General features: G+C 37.2%; 1 protein-coding gene across 8 annotated transcripts in view; it reads left to right on the top strand.

The window, feature by feature from the left end:
• The window catches only part of LOC121421102 (troponin I-like), a 79,666-nt gene that overhangs the window by 16,716 nt on the left and 36,599 nt on the right, over window positions 1–26,351 (top strand). For 7 of the 8 annotated variants that reach the window (XM_041615728.1, XM_041615727.1, XM_041615724.1 and 4 more), the window contains exons 2-4: window positions 4,549–4,648; window positions 6,313–6,414; window positions 23,152–23,278. In XM_041615728.1, the coding sequence (XP_041471662.1) occupies window positions 4,575–4,648; window positions 6,313–6,414; window positions 23,152–23,278 (303 nt within the window). In that variant the 5' untranslated portion in view covers window positions 4,549–4,574. The remainder of the gene's footprint in view (window positions 1–4,548; window positions 4,649–6,312; window positions 6,415–23,151; window positions 23,279–26,351) is intronic. The other variant, XM_041615729.1, reaches the window with a different exon arrangement.

The following is a 26,351-nucleotide window of genomic DNA, read 5'->3' as shown; positions in this document are numbered from 1 at the left end:
TAAACATTGGAATGTCAGCAAGAGGATCTTAAAATCAATTTGTTCCTGGACCTTTATTAGCAATAGTCTAGTGGCTAAACTTTGTACTCTCTGCAGTTTGTTAATTTGTGCATCAGGAAGACCATGTATGTAGCCTTGCATGTTTTTATTTCCACACAGTATCACATCTAATGTAAGATCATGAAGACTCGTCATGAAAGCCCAGCACTGGTATTTAATCCCCATCACCACAAAGGTCAATAGGGGTCACCACAGAGGTCAAGTGGGGTCAAATCTAAGCATCCTAGCTGATTTCAATCTGCAGCAATGAGGGGTGATTGAATAGTAATGTGACATTCCTACATGTACATGTAGGCCTAGATCTGTCTTTGCCCAGACATGGCTGCTGGTGCTTGTGGATGGTGAAGTGCTATCTTCTCTAGTTTGTATCCACTTTGTGCAGTGGTCTGAATGTGAAGTCTAAGTCCCTTGGTATGACTTGTGTGTGTGTGAAAGGTCCCTTGCATTTGTGATAGTCTTGTATGAAGACCCAATTTATAATCAAAATTTCAGTCAAGATCTTTGCCTGCTTGAAGACTAGAGCAGTTTGTAGAAGACCCCCCCCCCCCTTAGCCCCACCAATTTTCCGGGGTTAAAGAAAAAAAGTGCAGTGTGAAGAGCATAAGTGTATCATGGTCAATATTCTAGAAATAACTTATGAAACTAATTTTTCCCTGTATTCCCAGTTTGTTGTTAAATCTAACAAAGTTTGTAGGTCTACCTGAGGGACCCAGTATGCACTGCCTACATGTAGGTACATTGTACATTCCTGTAAAATGAGTTGATGACAATTGATGTTTTGGTTTCTGCCTTGGTTGAATGGTAGAATATGGTCTTCACATGCATTTGAAAAGCATGGCCCTGGCGAACTGTTTACTTCTTGCGATCAGCCTATTGTTGGCAGCCAATGAGGTGTGGTATTCTGCTTGTATTCTGCAAGTCTTGTCTGTGTCAGAATAAAGAGAACCCCTGGTATAAAATTGAGTTTTGATTCTTAAATTTATGTGCTGCAAAGGTCGCGCTGACAGGGAGAACATACAGGAAATTGGTTTTGGGGATGGCTTGTAATAGCCACTTGACTTATATACTACACTTGTAAAGTGTGATATTTATGGTTATGAAGTTGATATGAAGGTATTTTTGTGCTCTCTTAAGAGAGTTGAGTGACTGAAAAGAAAGAGAATTTAGTGAAAAGAAGAAGCTTAGCACACAACTCAATAATTAAATTAGTATTTTTCAGTCATTTTATGAAATTGTCTTTTCTTTGGTATTTCAAATTGATAATAACCCTATGTTCTTTTATGCCACGAATCAATAGATCAAATTTCAGTTGGCTTATGGTGGAGTTGAGTGACCTATTATGTTCAGATAATATGTAATATCATCTTGTGTCCTGAGTCCCACAGAAAACATGTTAGTTGTGACCACCCCCCCCCCCTTCCCCCCACGCACACACACAATCTGTGTGCCAGGAAAAATTAAAGAGGGCCTGGGGCAAATTAGCCTCTAAAATGTCCCAAAGATACCTGGGAATGCTCATTAATTGCAATGCTATAAACCTATATCCAATGTTGCAGATTTAGGCAGAAAGTTATGAAAAGTAGCTCTCAAGAGTAAACCAAAATAACAAGCCTGCTGTGTGCATATATGTTTCTTAGGTCTTTTCAAAAGCTTAGCAATATTTTTTAGTACAAAATCCAATGGGATATGAGCACCACATAACAATGTTACGGAGTCAAGCAACTATAATGTTTGTCTGCAAGGTATCAGAAACTGCAGACCAGCAAGAGTTACATTAGTTGTAGTCTAACACTGCCACATATTCAAGGTGCATCTAAACTGGGGGTGTTGAAAGTGGTATCAGATGTGCATCAGCGATTTTACCAAGTCATTGCTGCCGTAGTATACTTTCAATAAAGCAGAGTGATCTTGATGTCTAGAGTCTGTCATAATAGGTTCGTTTGCAACTGCAATGGGGACGGATTCAACAACAGGAAAATCTATTGAAAATGCCTGTAAAATAAAAAAAAACAGCTGGGAGGTCTTTGTCAAAAATTGGTGAACTGAAATAGAAATTTCGGAGCTAACAAAAATTGTGTCTTTTGTCAAGAGTCCAGGACAACACACAGCTGTTTAGATTCCCCAATTTTTGACAAAAACTTCTTGGCTGTGTCTTGGCTTTGTCATGAAGGGCATTTAAAAATACAGTTGCAAAGTTCTGGAATCTTTTTTGCATCAAGGTAGTGAAAACTCTCTACATATATTGAATAGGTCTTGTCGCTCAGTGGATCCCGGTGGGGTCACTCAACTTGACTTGGGGACCGCATGACCGTTACCAAAATCGCGGGAAAAGGGGTCAATTTCATTGAGCGTCCGCGGACAGAACACTCCTCGAAGTAGTGAAAATAGGGGTGCTCACCGTCCTCGATCTGATGGAAATAGGGGTCAGGAAAAAGGGGAGAACGATCACGGGAAGTAAAATCCGTCGCCGAGTCACCAGCCGCAGAGGGCGCGCTCATCATGCTCTGTATCTTTATGTGGACAACTCTACATTTATTTTTACAAAGAATTCTACTTTTCTTATTTTTCAAGAAAAATAAAGTTCTTTTTTATTATTGTATCAGTATGACATGGCTCTTGGTCATCTTTAAGGACTGGGCACTCTGACGCCTGTGTTGCAATTTCCTCTAATGAGGAAAGGGTATAATTAAATGCCCTGTCCTTGAAATATGGTAAATAGGGGTAAGTTTGCGAAATGGGCAAAAGTGTCCTTACAATCTTATAATTAGGGGTGTTTCAAGGTACCATTTTACCGCAATTTTGTCCTTGTTTTGCGTGAAAATAGGGGGGTAAATTTCACAAAATGTCCTTGAAATTGACTGCAATAGGGGGTTACTTGCATTTGTGGTAACGGTCATATGCGTCCCCCTCTGCGGGTGAGTGACCCCACCGGGCAGTGGATATAGTCTCCAAACTTTGAAACACAAGGTCTGGGTCGAATCCAGCCAGGAAACTCGCCACCTTTGGCAGGGCATTTATCTACATTTGCCAATCTCCACCCAGGTGTAGTAAATGGGTACCTGGTACAAAGGAAGTCCTTGGATGTCTGAGCACCCAGTCAGGGTAGCTATGCTAAAGTCGGGGTAATGCACGTAGAATCATTGTTGCATATTATTGGTGAAAAAAAGTTGCAGAAGTTTCTCCTTAAAAAAGCAACTTAGGAGACATTGTACCTCTCTGGGAATGGTTTAAGCAACCTCTATTACCAAAGTCCGATAAATCCAGCGGATGTAAGAAGATGGTCAGTGCATGGGAGACCTCTTTTCTTGACATGACATTGTCAATATTGACCAAACCTCTTAGCACCAAGGAAAGAAAGCAGATTAATGCTTGGTTTGCAAAGATAACACTTACCCTCCCAAGTAGACCATACCACACCTCTATAGACACCAGTCTTCAGTTTTCTGTGATGCAGGAAGAAGTACAGACTTAAAGATAAATTCCAGTTCTGGTAACGATCTCAAAATAACTTTTTACAGAATCTAATACCCTTTCCATAAACCCATCCTCTAATTAGCCGCCTAAGAGTAATGCGGATAATTCAATAAAAATTGCGTTCACAAACTCCGAAAATAATCCACACTATTTTTACGAGCGCCTGTCCTGAAAAAGGCGGATACTCGTCATGACAACTGGACACGCCCCCTCCGATGCAGTGGTGTTGGAAAAGGGTGACTTTGTGACCGCACCATGGCAATTATCCGCATTATTTGGAAATGCGTTGTTAAAGTCAAAATCTGGTCCCAATGCTGCTTTTATGCGGATAATAGCAGCATCAAAATAATGCGGATAACTCTGGTCCTCCTCCGATTTTACGACCAAATTATGCTGCTATTAGCCGCATAATTGGGTTTATGAAAGGGGTATAATATAATGACCACCGAAGTGTCTGTTTGTATGAATAAAAAATATGTGCGAAAGGATTCTGGAAGAAATTGTGTAATTGCTGATCCTCAAATTGGCAATGCGACAAAGATGTGTGATGTCACATTCATGACGATCAACACAAAACTGTAGATAACCGTAAATTAAGGTCTCTGTTACACATAGTGTTATTATACACGAGAATGTCAGTCTTTCAGCTTAAACCCTCATTTTTGGCACAGGTGAATTTACCAGAATTGCCTCTCCCTAAAGAGCATGTACGTATCAGAACTCATAGAACCGTAGAATTCAAGACGTAACCTTAAATCATTCTCACAACTTCTCATGGTTCCCTCCATAAATACAAATACATTTGGTCAAAGAGACCTTTCTTTTTCTGCCCGTGTACTCTGGAATTCGCTACCTTTAAATAGTACACCTGCATCATCCTTTTCCGTATTCAAATCTTCTCAAGACCCATTTATTTTCCAAATATTTATAATGCTCACTATAGTATGTTCTTAAATATAACATGTTTTCATTAATTTTGTAACTTTCATGTGTTTTTTTTTCTTTTGAAATTAGAACTTGTTTGCTTGCTGTGAGATACCATGGGTGATGATTATGAAGCAGAGGAGCGGGCCAGGAGGAGGGAAGAGAGAAGAAAAAAGAGGGAGGCTGAACGGTAAGCCCAAACTCCCAAAGCTTATCTTGACACAGCACTGCAAAAAAAATGTTAATCTTAATTTAACACCAGGTCAGGATCTGGATAGCAAAACACCAGATAAGTGTTGGGAACAGCACCAATTGATTGTTTTGGGCTACATTTCACACCAGATAACACCATTAGTAAAGCAGCATGAGTGTGATTCTAATCTGGTGTTTCAACCATTCACTGGTGTTTCAGATATAAATAAATGTAATAAATATCTGGTGTTAGAGTAACACTGCCAGTGCTGTAGTGTCCCATGACATGCATGTAGTTTGGTAATTTTCGAATATTTAACTTTTTCAACCTGTAGGGAAAATGGTCTGATAAAAGTATTATTTTGTTTCATTCATTCATATACTGTCAGTTTGGAGTTTGACTAGTCTTTAGTAATTGTCTGTAACATGAATAATCCTTGAGACTAAACTGCTGAATGTTTATTATTTACATGGAATGCATTTCAAGTTTTTTTTCTATTTAGAAATGATTATTAACTTTTTGATTATTTTACCACATGAATTTACATGTATGAAAGCGAATCCAATCTTTGTACTCATTTGTCGTGTAGAAGGTTGTCAATGTCATAGCATGTTGAGTGATTTAATTTGATTACAACTTTAACCCTTAGGCCCCAATTCACAAAGGTGGTTTTGAAAACCCACGGGTGAATCCATGGCTATGCAGATGTCTGTATAAATTAACGCTTAATTTACCGCCTATCGGGCACGTGTATAAAAAATGTCCAATGCTGATGCGCGCTTTTGTCACAGTGCACCAAATTGACGCCTGTTACTATGTTTATGCTATTTTATTAATGAGTCCACTGTTTGAAGAGTGGACTCATTCATTCAAAACACTGGACTCATGCATGCATGAATAAAATAGCATGGATAACCACGGCAGTACTGTGACAAAAGTGCGCATCAGCATTGGACATTTTTTCATATAATGGGGTAAAATAAGCATAATTTATACAGGAAATCAGCAAAAAAACATGGACTCAACCTTGGGTTTTCAAAACCACCTTTGTGAATTCGGGCCTTAGGGTGAAGAATTTGATTTCTTTGTTCCAATATAGATCTTTTTAATTTGTTCATTCCAGAACCATGTTTTTTGGTACATTTATGTAGCAAGAGAGTACTCTTATAGTATTTACATGGAAGTTATGTGTCCATCTCATGTAAATCATACTTAAAAATCACTGCATACAGGGGGCACATGGGTCTTCAAATATTCTTTTTTTCTTTCAATAATTATTTCTTTACTAATAATATATTTTCCCATTACAAAATCATACCAGATTTACCAATTATTCAAGTGTTATTATGGAATATTTTATTAATGGAGAAAATGAAGAAAAAAATCTAAAAAGATACATCCCTTTCATTTTGTGTTTTCTTGTTTCCTGATGGAATAGGGAATTTTGTTTGCAGTAAATGTTTTACCAGATCAAAAAAGAATGGCACAAGTGATACCTCTTGACAAAACTTTTAAAAGATTAGATAATGCATGCGCACGGTGTGATATTAACAATTTATGTTGTTTGCTCGTTGTTCTGTGTCTTATTTCCTCTTTGCATTACAATTGTCTGTCTGGAATGTGTCATCGGTCATGCATGGTGTGGATTTCATCATTAACAGTGCTGCGGCGGCTTCGACCAATGGGTTTGATAGTACTTCTAGCAGAGATCTGGATGAAATCAGAAGAAGACGGGAGGAACGTCGGGCAAAGCTCAGGCAATCGTGGGTTTCATTCTTTAATCTTTTTCTGTCTTCCCCTTACTGATATGTATTTACTATGGCCGTGTTAATGCTTCCACTTTTCAGGCCAGAATCAGCGTTTCCAAACGTGATTAGTCCAAAACACGGTTGCGTCCATGCTTACTTTCATTTAAACGCTGTTTCAAAACGCCGATCGTAAACTCACAAAAAGGTGCGTTTGTAAACGTCGTTTGACCAGAGTCAGGCTTTCTGGGGAAGTATAAACAGAACCACGATCGTAAACGTGTTTAAATGACGGCATTTGGTAAATGCTTACGGTGAGATGAAAATCCGCGGGCAAATACAGTCGTATTGCTCCATGTTATCTCCACGTTATAACAACAATAAAAAAAAAAACTTTCGAAAAAAGGCGCGCCCAATTTGACCTCTCTTTACGATGCGGCTTCAGCTGGAGATCATGATTTGCTCAGAAAAGTTAAGCATAAACAGCACTCCCAGAACCACGTTTACGATCGGCGTTTTGAATCGACGTTTGAAATCGCTGATTCTGTCCTCGCAATGGAAGCATAAACACACCCTAAGTAACTTTAAATCTCAGGAGGAGTGTTTGGGTTCAGTGGGGGGATATGACTGGATGGATGGAGATAGGAGTGAGTATGTGGGTAAACTGTCAACTCGTCCACCCACCACATGGTCTACCTTCATTTGATCTTATGCCAATCCGTCCATCAGAATTTCGTCTAACAGCCATTTGATTCAATGACCATTTGTTCCAATAATCAGTTTGTCTCAATCACCAGTTTTTCCAAGACCATTTCGTCTCTTAAAGGGGTAGTTCACCCTGACAAAAAGTTTATTGTAAAAATAGCAGAAAAAATAATGAAAAATATTGCCGAAGGTTTGAGAAAAATTCATCAAATAATTAAAAAGTTATTAGAATTTCAATTATTTGATTTGTGACGTCATATGCGAGCAGCATTCCTACATAGCGAATGGTAAAAAATCAATGAAATGTCATTTTCTCAGAAAATTGAAAATGGTTTTCACTGTAACTTTTGTATATCAATAGACAAATCATTTCATACCCGATCATGAAAAGAAAACAAAATCAAGTCATCAGGAACCATATAAAATTTGAAATTCATGCGTTTTATGTTACATGAAACATGGGGCAGCTGCTCGTTTATGACATCACATCTCCAAAACTTTGAACTCTAATAACTTTCTTACTCTTTAACAGATTTTCCTCAAACCTTCACCAATATTTTTTACTATTTTTTCTGCTATTTTTACAACAAAGTCTTCTTCAGGGTGAACTTCCCCTTTAATCAGTTGGTCTAATACCCATTTTTTTTCATTCATTTTGCCCAATTTACACTTGGTGCAATTAGACCAAGTGGCATATGGACTGAATAGCTATTTGACCAATTGGTTATTATATGAAATGGTGAGTGGAAAAAAATGGCAATTAGACGATTTTTCAAATTAGCGCGCTATTTCATATCCAGATCTGAAAAATCTTGAGATAATTTGTAATGGAAACGCAATTACATGTATCTCACTAATTCGTAGGAATAATCACAAGATTGCGATCCCAAGTTAATTTTAGATTATTTGCAAAATAGCACACTATTTTACAAATTATCCCGTTAATTTGCAGGTGCATACGCACTCGGGATTATTTATTCACTGCGTCAGACCATAATGCATCAATGCCTCGCTCGAGCAGGAATCGCTCTTGGGTTGTGATGGTGGAGACAGAGATTCTTGAATCTCGAGATTAACCGCGAAGAGGGCCGATCGGGCTAAAATCTCGAGATTGAGCAAACTCAGGCTGGTGCAACACCGCCTAGTGTGAAGGGAGATGAGTGGATGGAGGGTACGAGTTGATAATGGGAGAATGAAGGATCCAGTGATACAGTAGGAATAAAAATCAATTATGAGTGGATGATTCAGAAGGGGGAGGGTGATTAGAAAAAAGAAGCTATATCAGCCAATTTCCGTCATCCTTTGTTACCACTTGTCAAACTATTCTAGTATGTTTCATTTAGGCAGATTATCTGCCTTAATGAATTATTGTAATCATAACAGTTAAATGTTTGGGGGCCCGTTGCAGAAAGTGTTGCAATCAATCGCAACTCTAAAACTTTAGCCGCAACTTGATTTTCAACCAATCAACAGCGCGCATTTTGGACTTGCGATTGATTTTTTGGCTTGCGTTTAAACGCAACTCTTTCTGCAACGGGCCCCAGATATTCAATACACAATTAACAGTCACTTCTTGGAAATCATCTCAAGATTATAATTATTACCCCTCCCCACACACAGAAAACCCCAGTGACTCCACCCACCACCAGTGCTACGCTTCTTCCCTTTGGGGTTACTGACGGCTTTGGTTGATAAAAGGTTATTGACTGTAGAGAAGCTAAGATAATGATCTAGGAGAACATTCCACTTGGACAGATATCCTTAGTACAAATATACAGTCCATGGAATGTCTTTACATGACTGAACAGGGAATTCTTATCACGTTCCTACAAGATTAACATCTACACTTCTTCAGTAGAGACACCAAGCGATTTTCTATACACTGTAAACCTCATCTCCAAATATGATGATAGATCACACAAAATTTTGATCATGTATTTGATAATTCATCGGCGGTCATCTGAACTGTCGTATCACACATACGGTGCAAACCCATTTCTGAGAAAATCAACTTTTCAATTCAATCAAGTTTACTGTACTTTTTCACACTTAGTTCCCCAGCCTTACAACATATTCAATGCTAGAAGAGTATGTGGCTGGAAAGCCCAAGACAATTGCTTGACATTGGTATCTTGATTTTTACACAAAACGAAGGATCAGAGAAAACATCGCAAAACGTTTCCATGCTTGTAATATAAGTTCGGTTTGAGCGGTTTAGATTTTCCATGTACAAAAACGCCATAGGGAATACAACAACCCTGACCATGATTTCATTCAGTGCGCGCAGTCAGTCAAAATGTCATATCGCTTTTTCACTTGCAACGTCAATGCACTGCCGTTACGACTGTGACTGACTGTGCATTTGCATGTTAAGTGCGCACAGCTATTGTTTGCTTTGCTATAGTACAGGTTTCCTATTGGTTTTGCGCATTTTATCAACAATTTGCATGGCATTGCTTTGAAAATCCCCACGTATCTCAGAAACTAAAATAAATTGCTGCCTAGTTATGAATAGAATAGGACTTGTACTTTCATTTCCTGCAAAAGGTTTGGAGACTTATCCACTGAGCCACAACACCTCTTCAAAACAACCAAACATTCTTTCAAAATCTGATGAAAATATGTTTTTTAAGTTTTGTGAGAGATAACATCAAACTCGTACCAAAGTGGCTTACAGTATATTTTGATGTGAAGAATGATGGAAGCTGAAATGCTTAATTTGGGCTTTCCATTCATTTTGTTAACATAGAAAAAGCCTGTCCCTAGTGGGTAACCTTGGGAGACAACGAATGTTGCATTTAAACATGAGATTTTGTGTATACTACATCAGATATGGTTGTAGAGGATGCTAAAGGCTTGGTAACTGCTAAAACGAAGTGGTTACTAAGACCCCTGTTACAACTGGAAATTGATGGCCTGGGACCTGCCCGAGACTAAATCTTGAAGTGGTCTTGGGATAGGTTTGCTAAAAGGTGGCCCAAGGTTTGTTTTGGATGTTTACGTCTGATTTCTGTCCTACCCGAGGCAGATTCAGGGCAATCTGATTTCTGTCCTACACGAGGCAGGCCCAGGGCCACTGATTTTCTAGATGTTACCGTGGTCTAAGCCAGGTTTGACTGTATAAGTTCCTAAATGCTCTCTAAACTATAGTCCTACATGCATATAACTGTATGTAGCCCAGAATACATTTTGGTATGTGAAGGATTGTGATGGTGGTGTTTGATTTCAAATAGTCTGAACACCCCATTAGAGCACATTCCTTCATGCATGTTGTTATTTTTATCTCTCTTCACATTGATCCTAGACTCTGATTGAACTGCTAGTCACTGTATAGCTTTGTTACAAGCCTGAATGATTAGTTATGTTTGGTTTTTATATTGTTCTTTACAGACTTTGCCTTGATTTGCAAGTTCCTAGTTTATCTTTTTGAATGTGGGGAGAGAAAATAAAATGGAATGGCATACATGAATTTTATACTATCTTGTTTAAGGCTACGGCACACCTTATGATGTGTGACCCTTATTTCGGAACATATAAGATTTGATGCAAATTTGGAGACTTTCAAATTCAAAACCATTTATTTCACATATCTGAAAAACATGATACAGTACAATGAGATCAAATAATTTCATGATAATAGAGTAAAATAACAAAAATAACGGAAATTGGACAAATTGGACAAAATATCAAAATACCTAGGGTAATGAATGTGATGTGAGGAAGTAGAAAAAGCCAATAGGCCTTTATACGCTATACCCTGGTTTAACACTCATAACTGAAACACTTGCAATCAACTTTTTTTTAGATTGCAAGAAACAAGGATTTGGAACATTGTATCTTTTGATTCTATAGTCAAGTTGCCTTGAATATAGTCTATAGTTTGAATGCCACCAATGTAGATAACATTTTTTCAATAGTCAATGCATGAGCGATACTTGCATACCCAAGCATTGAACTAAGGTATAATTCAGCTTATTTATATACATAAATTTGATTTAATTGCAATTATTTTAAAAGGAAATTCCATCCTGATATCACATTAATTGTAATAAAGCCAGAAAAGGGAAAGAAATATGAATGAATATATGACAACAAAGTCTTTGAAAAATAGTAGAGTAATTATCTTGTAGAAATTGGTATATTATCATATTTTGTTAATTTTAATGAATTTGGACATAAATGCGGAATTGAATTAAAATAAAGTTCCCAGAGGCCAATGTGTTCTAATTTTATCAGAATTGAATGAGGTTTACCTGTAAGCATGCATTTCATACTCCCTTAAAACTATTAGATTTCTTCATTTTTCAGGAATCCCCAAAACCTGCTGTTTGCACCATCTTTTTTGCACGAATTTTTTTAGAGGGCAGGTGACATGTCACAACAACATAATAAGAATACTTGAAAACTTGATGGATTTTTGTAAAATTTTGATTGTCATATTTCCTTGATGGTTCCCACATAGAAATTTGATTATATGCAATATAACTAGTAACATGTCATTTAGTGAAAAACATGCGTCATACCTATTCTTAGATATCCCTCAATGTAATATGATTTTTTTTAATTGTTTTGTGTTTGATAGGCCTTTCTGAAGCGTTCAAACTAAGACATGAAATAAACTGAAATTTATGTATTACAACATGTATTCCTACTTGTTCTCTGGATTGTCATGAAATAATTTTGTGAGTTTGTTATCAAGGTAATGGCAATCTAATGACGATTGATATTTACTTTGAGTATCGTGCCACACTTGACATGTTCAAAGTCAACTATAGGAATCAATATTGAATAGCATCATGTCTCATTATTCTGCAGATTTTATCTTAGGTTACACAGATTATTTTATTGACTTTTTACTTTTCATATTATTTGCTAAAGCTTGTCAAAGCAAATATAGGCTCCATTCAGAATATCATGTATCATGCACTGTAGAATCCTGTTTTTTTTTAATAATTGGTTTGCAAGTACAAATATTTACCTAATCAGGTATGATGTTATTGTCAGAGTTCAATTTACACTAGTGGTGCTTTCAGAGAAGACTAACAACTAAAAGGGGAAAATACATGTATCTGTTTTCTGATTTGGGTAGATTTCTTGATCAGAATTTAGCATATTTTTGCTTATGTGAAAGCAAGTCATCGATAATATCCCGACAGTAAATATTGGGTTATTATTTAGTAGCCTCTTTTAAAAATGACAATGATTGTGGGTTTTTTAAGTCACGGGTACCCTGGTAGAATAAGCAGAACGTTCATTGGGCGAGGTTGGTATACAAGTATGGCATTCAGGTCGATAGCTTGCAAAGTTAGTGATTTTGAATCCCCTGCTACTCCGGCCAAATTGCACTCTGCTCATAACATGAAGTTCAAGAACTTACCGTGAAAGCATGTGGACATGAATTAATGTGGAAAATAACTAGATCACATATATTCTTATGCCAGAACTAGTTCTCCTAAATCTTCTGGTATTTGGGTGACGAAAGTCGGCACCTTAGGATAGGTTTACCGATAAATACTATGGTTTTAAGTAGTTTAACATCAAGCTCGGATTGAACCAAGCCAAAGAGATAACATTGCATTTGATTTGATATCCACAGTGAAATACCTTGTGTCTTGTTGATTCCCTTGTGTTTTAGCATTCAGTCTGCTCTTCAAGGTGCTACACATAATTTGATTTCCACTTTCCCTCACATTTCCCATTGTTTTTCCTATGATGAAATGTGATAATTAGTAATTGAAAGCCACTTTATAACAAGGTAGTTAATCCTATCTATACTGGTCTTTCCCCTTCCCAGTGTTGATAATGGAATAAATGTTATTTTCTTTGTAAACTCAATAAAAAATATTCCATTATCTACATTTGTAAGCTTTCAACGTTGAGAATAGAAATTATGTCTCTAAACCTACAGTTAACTCATTAAAAACCACTTTTGAATGTGAGTATAAATTTGAAAGGTCACAGTGTCACATTGTATAGTTCCAATTATTTTACCTTGTTTCTACTTTTTAAGTGTCTCACACACACACACTGATGCAGAACATTACCTGAACATAATAATAATAAATATTTGAAATTTATATAGCGCATAATAGTCAAAAGACTCTATGCGCTTTATGATTATGATTGATACATAGCACATAGAGGAGGACAAAGTTCTATGAGTTCTGAAGATGACATTATATCTTTACTAGTCCTTCTTTCCCCTTTCCAGTGATTTTGATAATGCAATACTGCTGGCTGTCAAACAAAGAAGAATTTGTCTGGTTAATTTTTAATTAGTGATTTCATACTCTAGATTTTCTGTCAATTCTTTATGGGTACTTTATGGAGTTTATGAAAATATAAGGTCTGTTCTCCATTTCTTTTTCTCTGCTGCTACACTGGGATCAAGTGCACTCATATTTGACCATGCCTTGCATTCCCCTGAAATTGCACTGTCCTTGTCCCTCACTTCCCCGTGTGTTCATACCATGAGGTCAGAGATAGAATGTTGTGATTATTTAGACAACTGGGATGGTATCTTTGTGGGTGGAAAGCTTGAAGATGGAGGTTAGGCTCCTCGCGAAAAGTCTGTACCGTGTCTTTTAAAGTGGAAGTTCATCGTGATTAACATTTTTTGTGAAGCATCAAGAGTAATTACAAAAATGGATGAAGTTTTGAAGAAAATCCATTAAAAGGTTAAAGTTATTAGAATTGTAATGTAATGTCTGATTTATGACATCGTATATGAGAAACTGTCAAATGAAGATGACTTGATTCCTTGCATGTTCAAAATTAAGTAAGAGTATGTATATCTTCTTCATCTTTTGTTTTCCAACAATCTTCCAAATATCCAAAATATTTGAATACATTTAATCACACTTTTGAATATCATAGGTCTAGATACCAGCATGTTGTCTATGCTGTCCTGTAGCTTCACACTGATATTGGGAGCATCATCTCATGTTGACTCTCTGTTGGATACTTTAGTCTGTCACATTGGTATGCTAAAGCACCGTTCTCACTACCTTCCAGAACTAGTTTAGTGGAAACTAGTTTAACGTGTAGTGAGAACGGTCGAAGCGATCTTCCAAACCGGTTCAGAAGTAAGCGTAAGTTATTATTGAGCGTGAAGACACAACTGTTCTTCGGGAAGCAATCTTCGCATATTTTGAGCGCGCTACTCCACACACTGTGTGTAGAATGCCTTCGATGCTGTTTCAAATTTGGCGTGAAACGTCACCCCACTAAGAGCGTTCCTATAACATCAAGATCGCTTTAAGTGAAGTGATTTTGAAAACTCCTTTCAGGTTATCAAATGGGAAAGATAGCAAAGTGATATTCCAAACTGATTTCCTGAACCGGTATCCAGTAAACCAGTTTTAGAAAGCGTAACAAGAGCGGTGTGTAAGATATGATTGTGATGCGCCCACAAACTTTAAGTGGTATTCCAGGCTGATAATATGATTTGAACAGATGAAACTAAATCAGATAATAATACACTGAAATTTCAAGAAAATCGGACAACGAATAATTAAGTTATGAGTTTATAACATTCCAAAGTTTCAGTTATTTTGGTGAAACTGTTCTTTGCATGTCGTCATTATTATGCAGTGAGCAAGCTGATGATGTTGTATCCCCAGTTATCCTAAATATTGCATTATATTTTGTCTAATTTTGACCCCCAAATGAAGAGAAATGGATTGACTACTGATTTAATGTGGAAGATTATCTCTACTGCAACTTACTTTGTTACAAGGGCAACATACTGTACACACATGCATGAAAATATCAAATGATTATGATCTCATATAAATGATTTCTATAAGAAAAAGAAAAGTGTGGGTACATGACATCATCAGCATTCAGCCTGCATATTTCATGTGCACGATGGGTTGTATAAACCCGTAACTGTTTTCTCAAAATTTTGTAATATAAAGAATCCAACAACATTTTTTGTTCGTGAATTTTGATACCACATGTATCATCTAGGTGTCAAAAGATTATATTGCATCTTTTATTGATCGCAAAAGCAGATGAGACTTGTGGTTTGTGAACCACCTTGTTTTTTTCTTAAACAAGTGCACACCTAATACCAATAATGCATATAGCATTTCCATTTATTTGCAAGCAAGATAAAAGAGCATTGTGATTAAATGCCTTGCTCACAGGCATAGGTGCCATGGCTGGGGATCGAACTCCGGACTTTCCATTTATAGCCAGGCTCCTTAGACCATTCAGCCACGGTACCTCCATTTTTTGGTGTGTTAAAATGATGTTTTCTCCATTTTGCTTTGATAAAGTTAACTGTCTATATTGATTTTATTTTCAGGCTTGAGTACCATGTTAAGGCATTTTCTGTTTACACCCCCATCTATTCCATTGGTACAACCCCTAAGATATCTTAAACTTTATCCAAAGTAGGGAATTATCAAGTTATCTCAGGTAGATGTGTACATAGCTAGCTTTATCATCAAGTTTGTTATACAGGTATGCTTGTGGATCAAATAGAGAATTTCTTACTTTCTTGTTTGCTTAAACATAAATTCAAGTTTTGGTAATTATCTAAGAATGAGTTCCAATGTTCAGTAATCAACTTCTCTCATTAAGAGACAATTTTTTCCAAAATGGAAATTTCTCACCTGACCTAAACTGAATACCATCAAATTTTCTACAGAAATTTATTTTGCTTCTCATATTTGATCAGAAATTTATCCACACTGTGCTGCACTCGACCCAGTTGAGGTAAATGAGTACTGGCAGGAAGTAATTCCTCAAAAAGCTGTGCGCACCAGAATCGTTAAACTAGCTTAGCCGGCGTAATAGAGGAATGCCTGGGAACACCTAGCGAGGTGGATATGTGCGCTATATAAATCCTATGTTAATATTTATTTATTATCAGCTGTTTTAGTTGATGAGGGAAAATAAATATTTTGTAACAGTCTTTTGTAAGCAAACTGAGGCTGAGCAAATTGATGTGACACCGATGTGATACCAGTCATTACTCCCTGTGTTAGCTTATTGAGCCTGGTAGTTCTTGTTCAAAGTTCAAAGAATGATAGAATTGACCAGTTCGTAGTTACTTCATGGGCAATTTTGGTCAAATGACCTTTCATTTCTTTCATTATGATAGGCAGATTTCAAAGCAAGATATTACGTAAGCTTGCCTTACATAGCAGGATGAAGAAATTGAATAGACCAGGTGACTAGAATAGCACACCAATGAACACTTAATGAAGGTATTTGTTGCATTCCTACTTTGAATGCATATCTTAGCATGTTGCACAATGTACTTGACAAACTGTGAAATACCAGTCGTTCGTGGAAGCATTGTTTTTTGTGGATGTAAATGAAAACGACAATTCAAAAGAATATATGAATAATCAAGACATCAAAGTTGGTGCTTATCTCAGATTTTAAAGCACCATGTCACTTTAGTACAAATGACCTTCTGATCATGCGTAGAATCTTTTGATCATGCGCAGAAAGGAACTACGAACTGGCTTATTCAGCAGTCCTTGAGCTCTGGGCATAGGGTGTGAAGCAAAAGAGAAAAATAGTTGTGGTTGGTATTGGAATGCAGTTACTACTCTTCCACACGCTGACGCGATGACTCCAGTTTGCAGTGATCATCACGCTGTCTATTAGAGTATGCATGTCAGAATACAGGAACTCTGAGGCAATGGGTGGTATTCCAGTAGCCATGGTAAAGTTAATCTTGGGTCCAGTAACTCAAAGGTTAACAATTGATTGTACCTTTCGTTTTTACGATTGATTGTACGTTCGTTTTAACGATTGATTGTACATTTTAGCCAAGGGAGCCGTTCGTAGAAAAATGTTTTATGATCATTGCTAAGCTTTGTGTTACAGGCCCCTGTTTTTTATTTAGACCACAGTTTAATGAAGTGCAGATTGTCACCTAAAAAAAAATATTCTTATCCTGCTAAAAAATGTAAACAATAATTAATTTAGACATTATATAAGAAGAATAGGAAAATAACAAAATATTAAGAAATTTTATTGAATTAATTGATAGCTTATAATTGTCTCGAATATTGAACAAAGATTATGAAGCCCAGCATTCCATAGAAGTGTGGTTTAAACTTCTAGGGAAGACTAAGGTTAAACCCAGGTTAAATCATTATCATAGTGCTGGCCAGTAGGTCTATGTTAGGATCCCTGTCCGAATGCAGTCACTTTAAGCAATGGGTCTGTGGCAGTATCCCTGTCCGAATGGAGTAACTTTGAGGCAATGGGTCCACGATAATATCCCTGTCCAAATGCAGTCACTTGAAGGCAATGGATCTATGGAAGTATCCCTGTCTGAATGCAGTCACTTTGAAGCAATGGATCTATGGTAGTATTCCTGTCTGAATGCAGTATTTTGGGGGCAATGGCCTTCTGGTAATATCCCTGTCTGAGTGCAGTCACTTTGACGCAATGGATCTGTGGTAGTATCCCTGTCCGAATGGAGTAACTTTGAGGCAATGGGTCTATTGTATCCATCTCTCAATGCAATCACTGTAAGACAATGGGTCCACGATAATATCCCTGTCTGAATGCAGTCACTTTCAGCAATGGATCTATGATAGTATCCCTGTCTGAATGCAGTCACTTTGTGCAATGGGTCTATGGTAGTATCCCTGTCCGAATGCAGTCACTTTGGGCAATGGCCTTCTGGTAGTATCCATGTCCGATGCAGTCACTTTAAAGCAATGGGTCTATGGGAGCATCCCTGTCTGAATGCAGTCACTTTGAGACAATGGGTCTATGATAGTATCCCTGTCTGAATGCAGTCACTTTAAGACAATGGGTCTATGGTATTATCCCTGTCTGAATGCAGTCACTTTAAGACAATGGGTCTATGGTATTATCCCTGTCTGAATGCAGTCACTTCAAGACAATGGGTCTATGGTATTATCCCTGTCTGAATGCAGTCACTTCAAGACAATGGGTCTATGGTATTATCCCTGTCTGAATGCAGTCACTTCAAGACAATGGGTCTATGGTATTATCCCTGTCTGAATGCAGTCACTTCAAGACAATGGGTCTATGGTATTATCCCTGTCTGAATGCAGTCACTTTAAGACAATGGGTCTATGGTATTATCCCTGTCTGAATGCAGTCACTTTAAGACAATGGGTCTATGGTTGTATCCCTGACTGAATGCAGTTGCTTTAAAGAAATACTTTTGTGCTATTATCCCTGTCCGAAAAATAATAATATAGGTATATTTACCCATGGAAGCCACTTCAGTTTCGAAAACTGTTCTACCAGCAGGCCCTGCTGTTATTATTACCCCGGCTTTGGCTGAGCTGCTTAGGCGCTTAAGCATTCAGGGAATTTCTTCCTACCGGGTACCCATTCACCTCACCTGGGTTGAGTGCAGCACAATGAAGTCCCTTTGATGCAATGGGTCTAGGTAGTATCCCTGTCTGAATGCAGTCACTTTAAAGAAATAGTTTTGTGGTATTACCCCTGCCTGAATGAAGTCCCTTTGCAATGGGTCTATGGTATTATCCCTGTCTGAATGCAATCACTTTAAGACAATCGGTCTATGGTGGTATCCCTGTCTGAATGCAGTCACTTTAAGACAATGGGACTATTGTAGTATCCCTGTCTGAATGAAGTCCCTTTAAAGAAATGGGTTTATGGTATTATCCCTGTCTGAATGAAGTCACTTTGAGGCAATGTGTGGTGGTATCCCTGCCTGCATAGAGGTAACCAGGAATCTTGTAGGAACAAAGTCTTGAATGCTTGGCCATTTGGTCGTCATCCGGATTCAATCTGGTGATATGGGGGGGGGGGTAAAGGGGACTCTGATTCAACTATATTGTTCTTCTTTTTAATTTTATCGTTGATTCACTTAAACTATGGATTCTATTATTGAAACTCTGAAAAATTGTAATCTTAAATATTTTTATCGGTATGATATATTTGACTATTTATTTGTATTGATTGATTTATCTATGTGTGTTTCTACGTTTTTAGCATTCCTAGGGCCCCCTTAAATCAGTTTAGTAACTGAAGGGTTACCCTGGTAAAGGAAAACAATTAAATAAATTAAAAGCTAAGCTAAATGCCAGTGATAGTATGTAAGCATTGTATTTATGACTTGAATAAGGTAGCCTATTATTTTGAGAAAAATATGCATCGGGGTGCTTGAAAAAAACTCTGGTGTTGCGCGTTTGCATTGATATTTATGTTCTTCTGTTCAACACGAATTAGAAAGAAAATTGGTTACTTGTCCTAGCAATTTGCAAAAGCAAAAACAATTACCAGTAGGTTCAATGTGAATTGTTTGTGGAGAGTTGGAATGAAGCAAGTCGCAGATTATTTCTTATTCTCTTCTCCCTCTTTTTCCTCTGTCTCTTTCTCTCTCATCTTCACTGCATTCTTTGCATGTCAGACTAGGGTCATATCACCCTACCTTGATATGTGATAGGTTCTGTAAACACAATTACTATCAATGGACCCTTTCACCTTGTGACAAGAATATAAAAGTGCTGGTCATGTTTTTAAGTTTGCATTGGCCTATATACAGAATATGGAATGTATACGTGTAGCAACAATATTATAGGTAGGTAGGTATTCTTGAATATTCTTTATTTTCATTTGCCAGCTAGGGAGAAAATGCCTACAGATTTATTTTAATAGTTGTGATGTTTTCAATTGTATAATTGTAATTGTGGATAAAATAAACAAACGTTTATGCATATCAATGCATATTTTAAACATCACAGCAAATGAGTTGATGCCACAAAAAATGTATAGCTTCACAATTATGACGATGATGATTATCAATGATAATGATAGTTGTACCGATGATAAACTGTAAAGATACTGAAAATTATTATTCCAATGATTCAAACACATTAAACGAGAACCTCTTATGTCTGTTTTTAGCCCTTTTCACCTTAATTAAGTCAGCAGAGGCCAAATGATCCATAATAATACTTCATGAGGATGATGGAGTCAAAGGTCATCTAGGGGTCAAAATGTCAAATGATATGAGGTCATGTCCATCCTTTTTACAAAATTTGGCTAACTTGCTCTCATTTTTTTATATCTGCATTAGTTGTGTGTAAACTTGGTACAAATAATCACTGGGTAATGCCACACATGTGTTCTTGAGGATGATAATGTCGATGGTCATCAGGGGTCAAAAGATCATATTGCTTATTTTGACCGCAAAATCAAGCGAGTTTCGTGAATCGTGAATCACCTTGTAGTTTACTTTGATCTAAAAAAACACAAATGTTCCAAACCAAATATTTGCTCAATACATTGACATCTCAATATTTATCAGTAAAATAATGGAGGTGTTCTTGTGGATTCTTTAATCAAATCAAGTTAAAATCTCATCAAGTATAGCAAATCTAAATGCAAACACAGGCATAGTTGGTATAGGAGTGTTTGATTGCTTGGATGTTCCACTTCTTTTAAGACCACAGATCAGTGGGTTTTACCCAGGACATAAAGGTCACCACTATCTCGGAGTGTAGGAAATAAAGATATCTGAGAAGGGTCATTATTAGATGATAATTGAGAGCTTAACTCTTTGTGCGCTGATGTTGGAATCATGCACATTCATACAATTAATTCAGCAATCGTAATAATCAGTTTTCTTCCCTACCTTCAAATTTTATAGGCTCATAAAAGGCAACAGTTCTTGGATAACATCTATATAATGATAATAAGTATCAATGGTGCAATAAGAATCTCTTGAATTATAGAAAATAACATGGAAAACAATTGTCATTATTATCCCCAAAAATTTATTCAGCATGCAAAAAGTTAATTGTGTAAACCACCTTTTCAATGGTGTCTTGTTTTGGTGAAGAGCCGAGTTCACTTCCTCTAAAAGTTGCGACCATTAGTTCGTCTAAAAATTGTTATCCACAAGAAATCATAAAAGATTGTAAGTTGTGTGTTTTTGTATACGTTATCGGAAAAAAAGTGGGGGCAGGGCTGAAGCCCACGCAGCTTCAAGTTAGTCCCTGTGGTTCCACTGCCCCTGCGTTTGAAACCTTTTGGTTAAAAAGCTAAAATAAGCTTTTAAATCTCAAGTACATTGATATGTTGCCAAAGTGCAGATCTGGTCCATCACTGATCATGGAACAAGCGACAATCCCTATCACTCATTGCTTCATACAGCAGGTCTAGAATAAAGTCTGTAGAGTATTGATGGGCAAACCTTATATGGCTATTGGAATTCTAATTGGGAAGTGTAGTATACATAGGGAGATGTACTGGCTGAGTGTGGCAGCCTGTGCTACTGTGTGTGCATGAACTCACTGGCTCATGTGGCGGTAGTCTGTGGGTGCATAAACCGGGAGATGGCTATCATTACAGTATGAATGTTAGGATGTTATATTGTAGGATTAGCCCTTAAAGGTCAAGTCCACCCCAGTAAAATGTTGTTTGGAATAAACAAAGAAAAGTTGTACTTACGCGAGAGTACCGGTAATACTTAAAATTTCATTAAAAATTTGATTTAAGATGAGAATGTTATGAACTTTTGTTTAAAAAATGTCTTGCTTCATTTCACATAAGATTTATATATGCAGACCTGTCTGGGTCGGCATGTGAACCAAGGAAGTGATGATGTCATCCACTCACATTTTCTTTTCCATTTATGACCTGAAATTTTAAATATTTTAAATTTTCCTTTCTTACAGTGAGAAAGAAGTCTTTATTCTTCCCTGAACGAGTTGAATTGCCATAACTGTATTCTATATTGTGAAATGAAGAAGTATTAAAAGAAATATTGAGTGTGTGACATCATCGTCTCTCTCATTTGCATATTACTTTGGCATTTTTTATGGGTTTTGATTGCACAGAACAGTCTGCTTTTAGGCTAGTTTTACTTCAGAATTGCCGAGTTCAAAGATAGGTTGTGATACGTGAATGACAAAGAATTTTGAGGAGATTGAGCAAGAGTCTCGAATGTTGGAGTCTCACGAATAATGCTCGAGACTTGTCATGTCTGCATATGATAGACAATTGAAAGCAGACATGACCATTAAAAAATATATCAAACTGATAAATGATAATTATTTTTTTTTGCATATTATAAAAATGGCTCTGGCATCTTAAAATGGTGTACAAGGTTTCACAGTACACCATGGTAAAATGGTGTAGAAGGTTTCACGGTACACCATGGTAAAATGGTGTAGAAGGTTTTACGGTACACCATGGTAAAATGGTGTAGAAGGTTTCACGGTACACCATGGTAAAATGGTGTAGAAGGTTTCACGGTACACCATGGTAAAATGGTGTAGAAGGTTTCACGGTACACCATGGTAAAATGGTGTAGAAGGTTTCACGGTACACCATGGTAAAATGGTGTAGAAGGTTTCACGGTACACCATGGTAAAATGGTGTAGAAGGTTTCACGGTACACCATGGTAAAATGGTGTAGAAGGTTTCATGGTACACCATGTTATCTTTCTTGGACAAGTGTTGGTCCTGAAAAGGACTACCCAAACTCGATGTTTCGACAAGTGTGTTCTTGTCGAAACGTTGAGTTTGGGTGGTCCTTCTCAGGACCAACACTTGCCTAAGATAGATACATGGTGTATCGTGAAACCTACTATATTATTCTTATTCGCCATGGAAACCTTCAGAAGTTACATCTTAAACATGGCTCTCCAAAATTGAGAAATGGCTCTCATGAATTATCTTATGTGTGCACTGTTTGTATGTTGTGGTTTTTTTTTGGGAGGAATAAAGTCTTTTTCGTGTATTTGGGGAGACCAGTAAGTTTTAGGTTCAGACCAGTAAAAAATGAAAAGCAGGGTGCCTACACTGGTCCAACAAGAACAGGCTAGACCATTAGTAAAAAGTGTTAGTGTGGAGCCCTAAGGTATGATGTGAAGTTTGTTTTCATTATTTCCAACTGGTTTTTATTCTGTTTGATAAGACCTGTTCTTACTATTTTGAATGCGCACTGTGTAAGAATTATATAAAAATTACAGAATTAAATAGTCATCATATTTATGTAGAGGTATATTCATGTAGAGTTTTAGTAGGATCAGATTTAATCTGTTTTTCTTTAACTTCTTGTAGAGCGGCAGAGGAGGCGGAGACAAATGGGCCAACAGAAGAAACAGATGAAGAGAGGGCGCGGCGAGAGAGGAGAGAAAAGAGGGCCAGGGAGCGAGCAGAGAGAGAAGCAGCCGATGCAGCAGAAGAGGTAAGCTAGCGAATTGTTTTAACCCTTAAACTTCCCGAGTTTGAATAATCCTGAGTTTGAATAATCCCGGAGATAAAGCCCGGCACACACTAGATGATGCTTGCAATATTCAGAGAAATTATGATTAGCATTCGACAGAACATTCCAACCAATAGAATCTTAATGAAAGTTCCAAATAGTGGTATGAAATACCGAAATAAAAATTTCAGTCAGTTTTAAACCTTCCAAATTCTAAATGACAATGACGTCTTCATTGGCTGTGACTTGAAGCTGATTTGGACTTTACTCCAACCACAAATGTTGTAGCAAAACAGAATTCCAATTTAAGTATTCCTAGCATTATTGAACTTCAATTTCACTCCTTGGAACTTTCACAGTTCACACAAAATGTGATTTGTTCAAACATTACATCGAATCGGATTGTGTAGCGTGCGCTGGGCTTAACAATTAATTTCCTTGTTAGTGGAATGTATCTATTTTGTGCCATATGTGTATTTCTGTGCATGTGATCAAGGGATATTGTTTTAACAAAGTTTGAAGTGGGTGTGGGTGTAAAAGAATCAGAGTACGGTTGAGGGGCAGGACTGTTGTTTGGTTGTAAGTATTGCTGATTGAACTGCTTCCTCAGATTTCACCCAGTGCTCATTATACTACATTTAGGCACATGCATTGGTCTTGAAGTAAAGACGTGTAAGAGACATGGGTATTGTCTTGCCATAGTCAATTTGGAATCTTGCAGAGCAAACTTCTTTTCTAAATTTTGTTCCCAACTCTCTTGAAACTACTTTTTTTTTTAGTAATAAATGGCAAGGCACAAATATTTTTTAATATACCAGATACTTTGTTTACAAAGCCTGTTGTGGCAATAATTCTTGTAGAGCAATCTAGTTCCCCAATGGTCATTTCATAGGCTGGAACCCATCTTACTCTCTCCAAAGGGTCTCTGCCAATCATTGGAAGGTGTTTAGGAAGAAACAAAATATGAAAGATATCCTTTAATAAAAAAAAAAAATTACAAAAGACATTCAAAAAATATAACTTAAACAGAAAAACATAAACAAAAATGGTTCAGTTTTGGTATTCATAGCTGAATGTGTAGTATTTCCAGCTTGGTTTTTATTACTCTTGGGACAGTAATTATCAGATCTGGGCCCCGTTGCATAAAAGTTAATATTATGGTAACTCTGCCATCGATGATAACTAACTACCACGGTAACATGACCCAACAGTCAATCAAAATCAAGTATTTTATGAAAGATACCATTGGATGGCAAAGTTACTATAATAGTAACTTTTATGCAATGGGAACAAGGAGTCAAATGCATAAGACATCAACTTCAAATGAGTATATTTTATGCACATAAGGGAAATGAAATTCCTGGGGAGCATTACAAAATATTTTTTTTTTCGGTGATTTTCACCAAATAATTTGCTCACAGTCAATCGGATGTAAGCTCTTTCAGTAGCTTATAACATTCGTTCAGTGATTTAGTTGACAAAACTCCTTGTGAAACACTCCCTTGAAGCAAAGTATTGTTCCTGTCTCTCATCTGTTGTTCATTAGTAACCTCATCGCTTAGATACCAATCGCTGACTTTCATCACAGCAATTGAACATGATCTTTGATCTAGGTTGGTTATACAGACTAGATAGCAATTGCATCAGGATTTGTTTCCATATGGTAAATTGCCACTTGGTCTACCCCCATTTTGTCCATTTTCCGTTTAAATCTAAGTTGGTTTTTATAGAATGTATTGCATCAGGAACAAGCCCAGACATAGACACTACAAGGAAAAGACAACACTTTGGTGATATTTTGAAATGCTCAATTTCGTTCATGGGGAAGGACATCCAATAGCATTGAGTAAGCAAATTGTCGCACATCGGCACATGGTTCTGTGTAAACCGTAAAGGGAAAATGCGAGAGGGGGTTTGGGAAAGGGCACAAGGACAGCACATGGTGGTCATTCCACCTCTCCTTTCCCAGAAACCTCTCGGCTATATACATCTCTAATTTGATTAAGAGATTTTGAAGAAAAAGACAATCTTTAAAAGTCCAAATCGCCTCCTCTTCCACCTCTCTACCATTTCCCTTGTATGTTTTGTTCACAACCCAAATGGCAATAGGCGAATGTGGACCTACCCAACACTGTTGGGTGCACTTCCCAAGAGTTTCATTTCAGGCGAGCTATTGAGTATCGAGTCTTCCACTTGCAGAATCTTTGGTCCAGATGGTCTACCCCTATTTTGTTTACTTTCTGATTGGTCTCACCCCACTTGGTATAATATACAACCCATTCATGTAGTAACCATGGTATTTAGTCAATCACCACTGAGCCAAGTTGTTGTTTTGTCTAATATCCAGTTAGGCTGTACCCAAAAACATTAATAAAATTGAAAATCTGCGCAAGTACAATTCTTGGAATGTTAAGACTTGGCGGGGAAGTTTGATATTGAAAATTCATATTTCTGGCTTCCACCCAATGAATAAGAATTTGTATGTATGCTTGTACTCTTCCATTGTACAATTCATCTCTGCAAGGAGTTGTATTTACATGTATATACTATTTGAAAGTAGTGTTCCTTGGAAGCAGCATTTTTACTGATGGGTGGTGGTCACTCAGAAGTCATCCGTGCTAGTTGGGCCAACCACTATGACAGCTATAGCACTGTACATCACTAACAAAAAATCATATCGCAGCATTCCCCAGCAAAGTGAGGGGGAAAAATTGTGTCGAGGGGACTGGGAGTTGGAAACTTATGGAAGTGAGATTGTACAGTTTAGTGCCCAGCTATAAGATCACAAGAGTTTATTAATATTTATTCGGCATTTCAAACAACAAACAAATACATTAGAATGATGACATTACAAAGGGCTCCTCCTCTGCAGTCCTGGAGTTGCCTGGAAAAAAAAAATTCCTGTAACCCGCAATTCATTCCTTCCTCTTAACTTACGAAGTTACATTCTGATAGGGATGAAATAAAAAAAATTATCAACAAGTTACAATCAATGTGATTGTTAGTATGTCACAGAATTTTGCAGCAATATGTTTTTAATTGTTATTTTAGTACA

This window comes from Lytechinus variegatus, chromosome 9 (assembly GCF_018143015.1).
Source record: "Lytechinus variegatus isolate NC3 chromosome 9, Lvar_3.0, whole genome shotgun sequence".
In the NCBI taxonomy this organism is placed as follows: domain Eukaryota; kingdom Metazoa; phylum Echinodermata; class Echinoidea; order Temnopleuroida; family Toxopneustidae; genus Lytechinus; species Lytechinus variegatus.
Note: the sequence above shows the minus strand (reverse complement) of the source record. Positions and strands in the feature narration are given on the sequence as shown.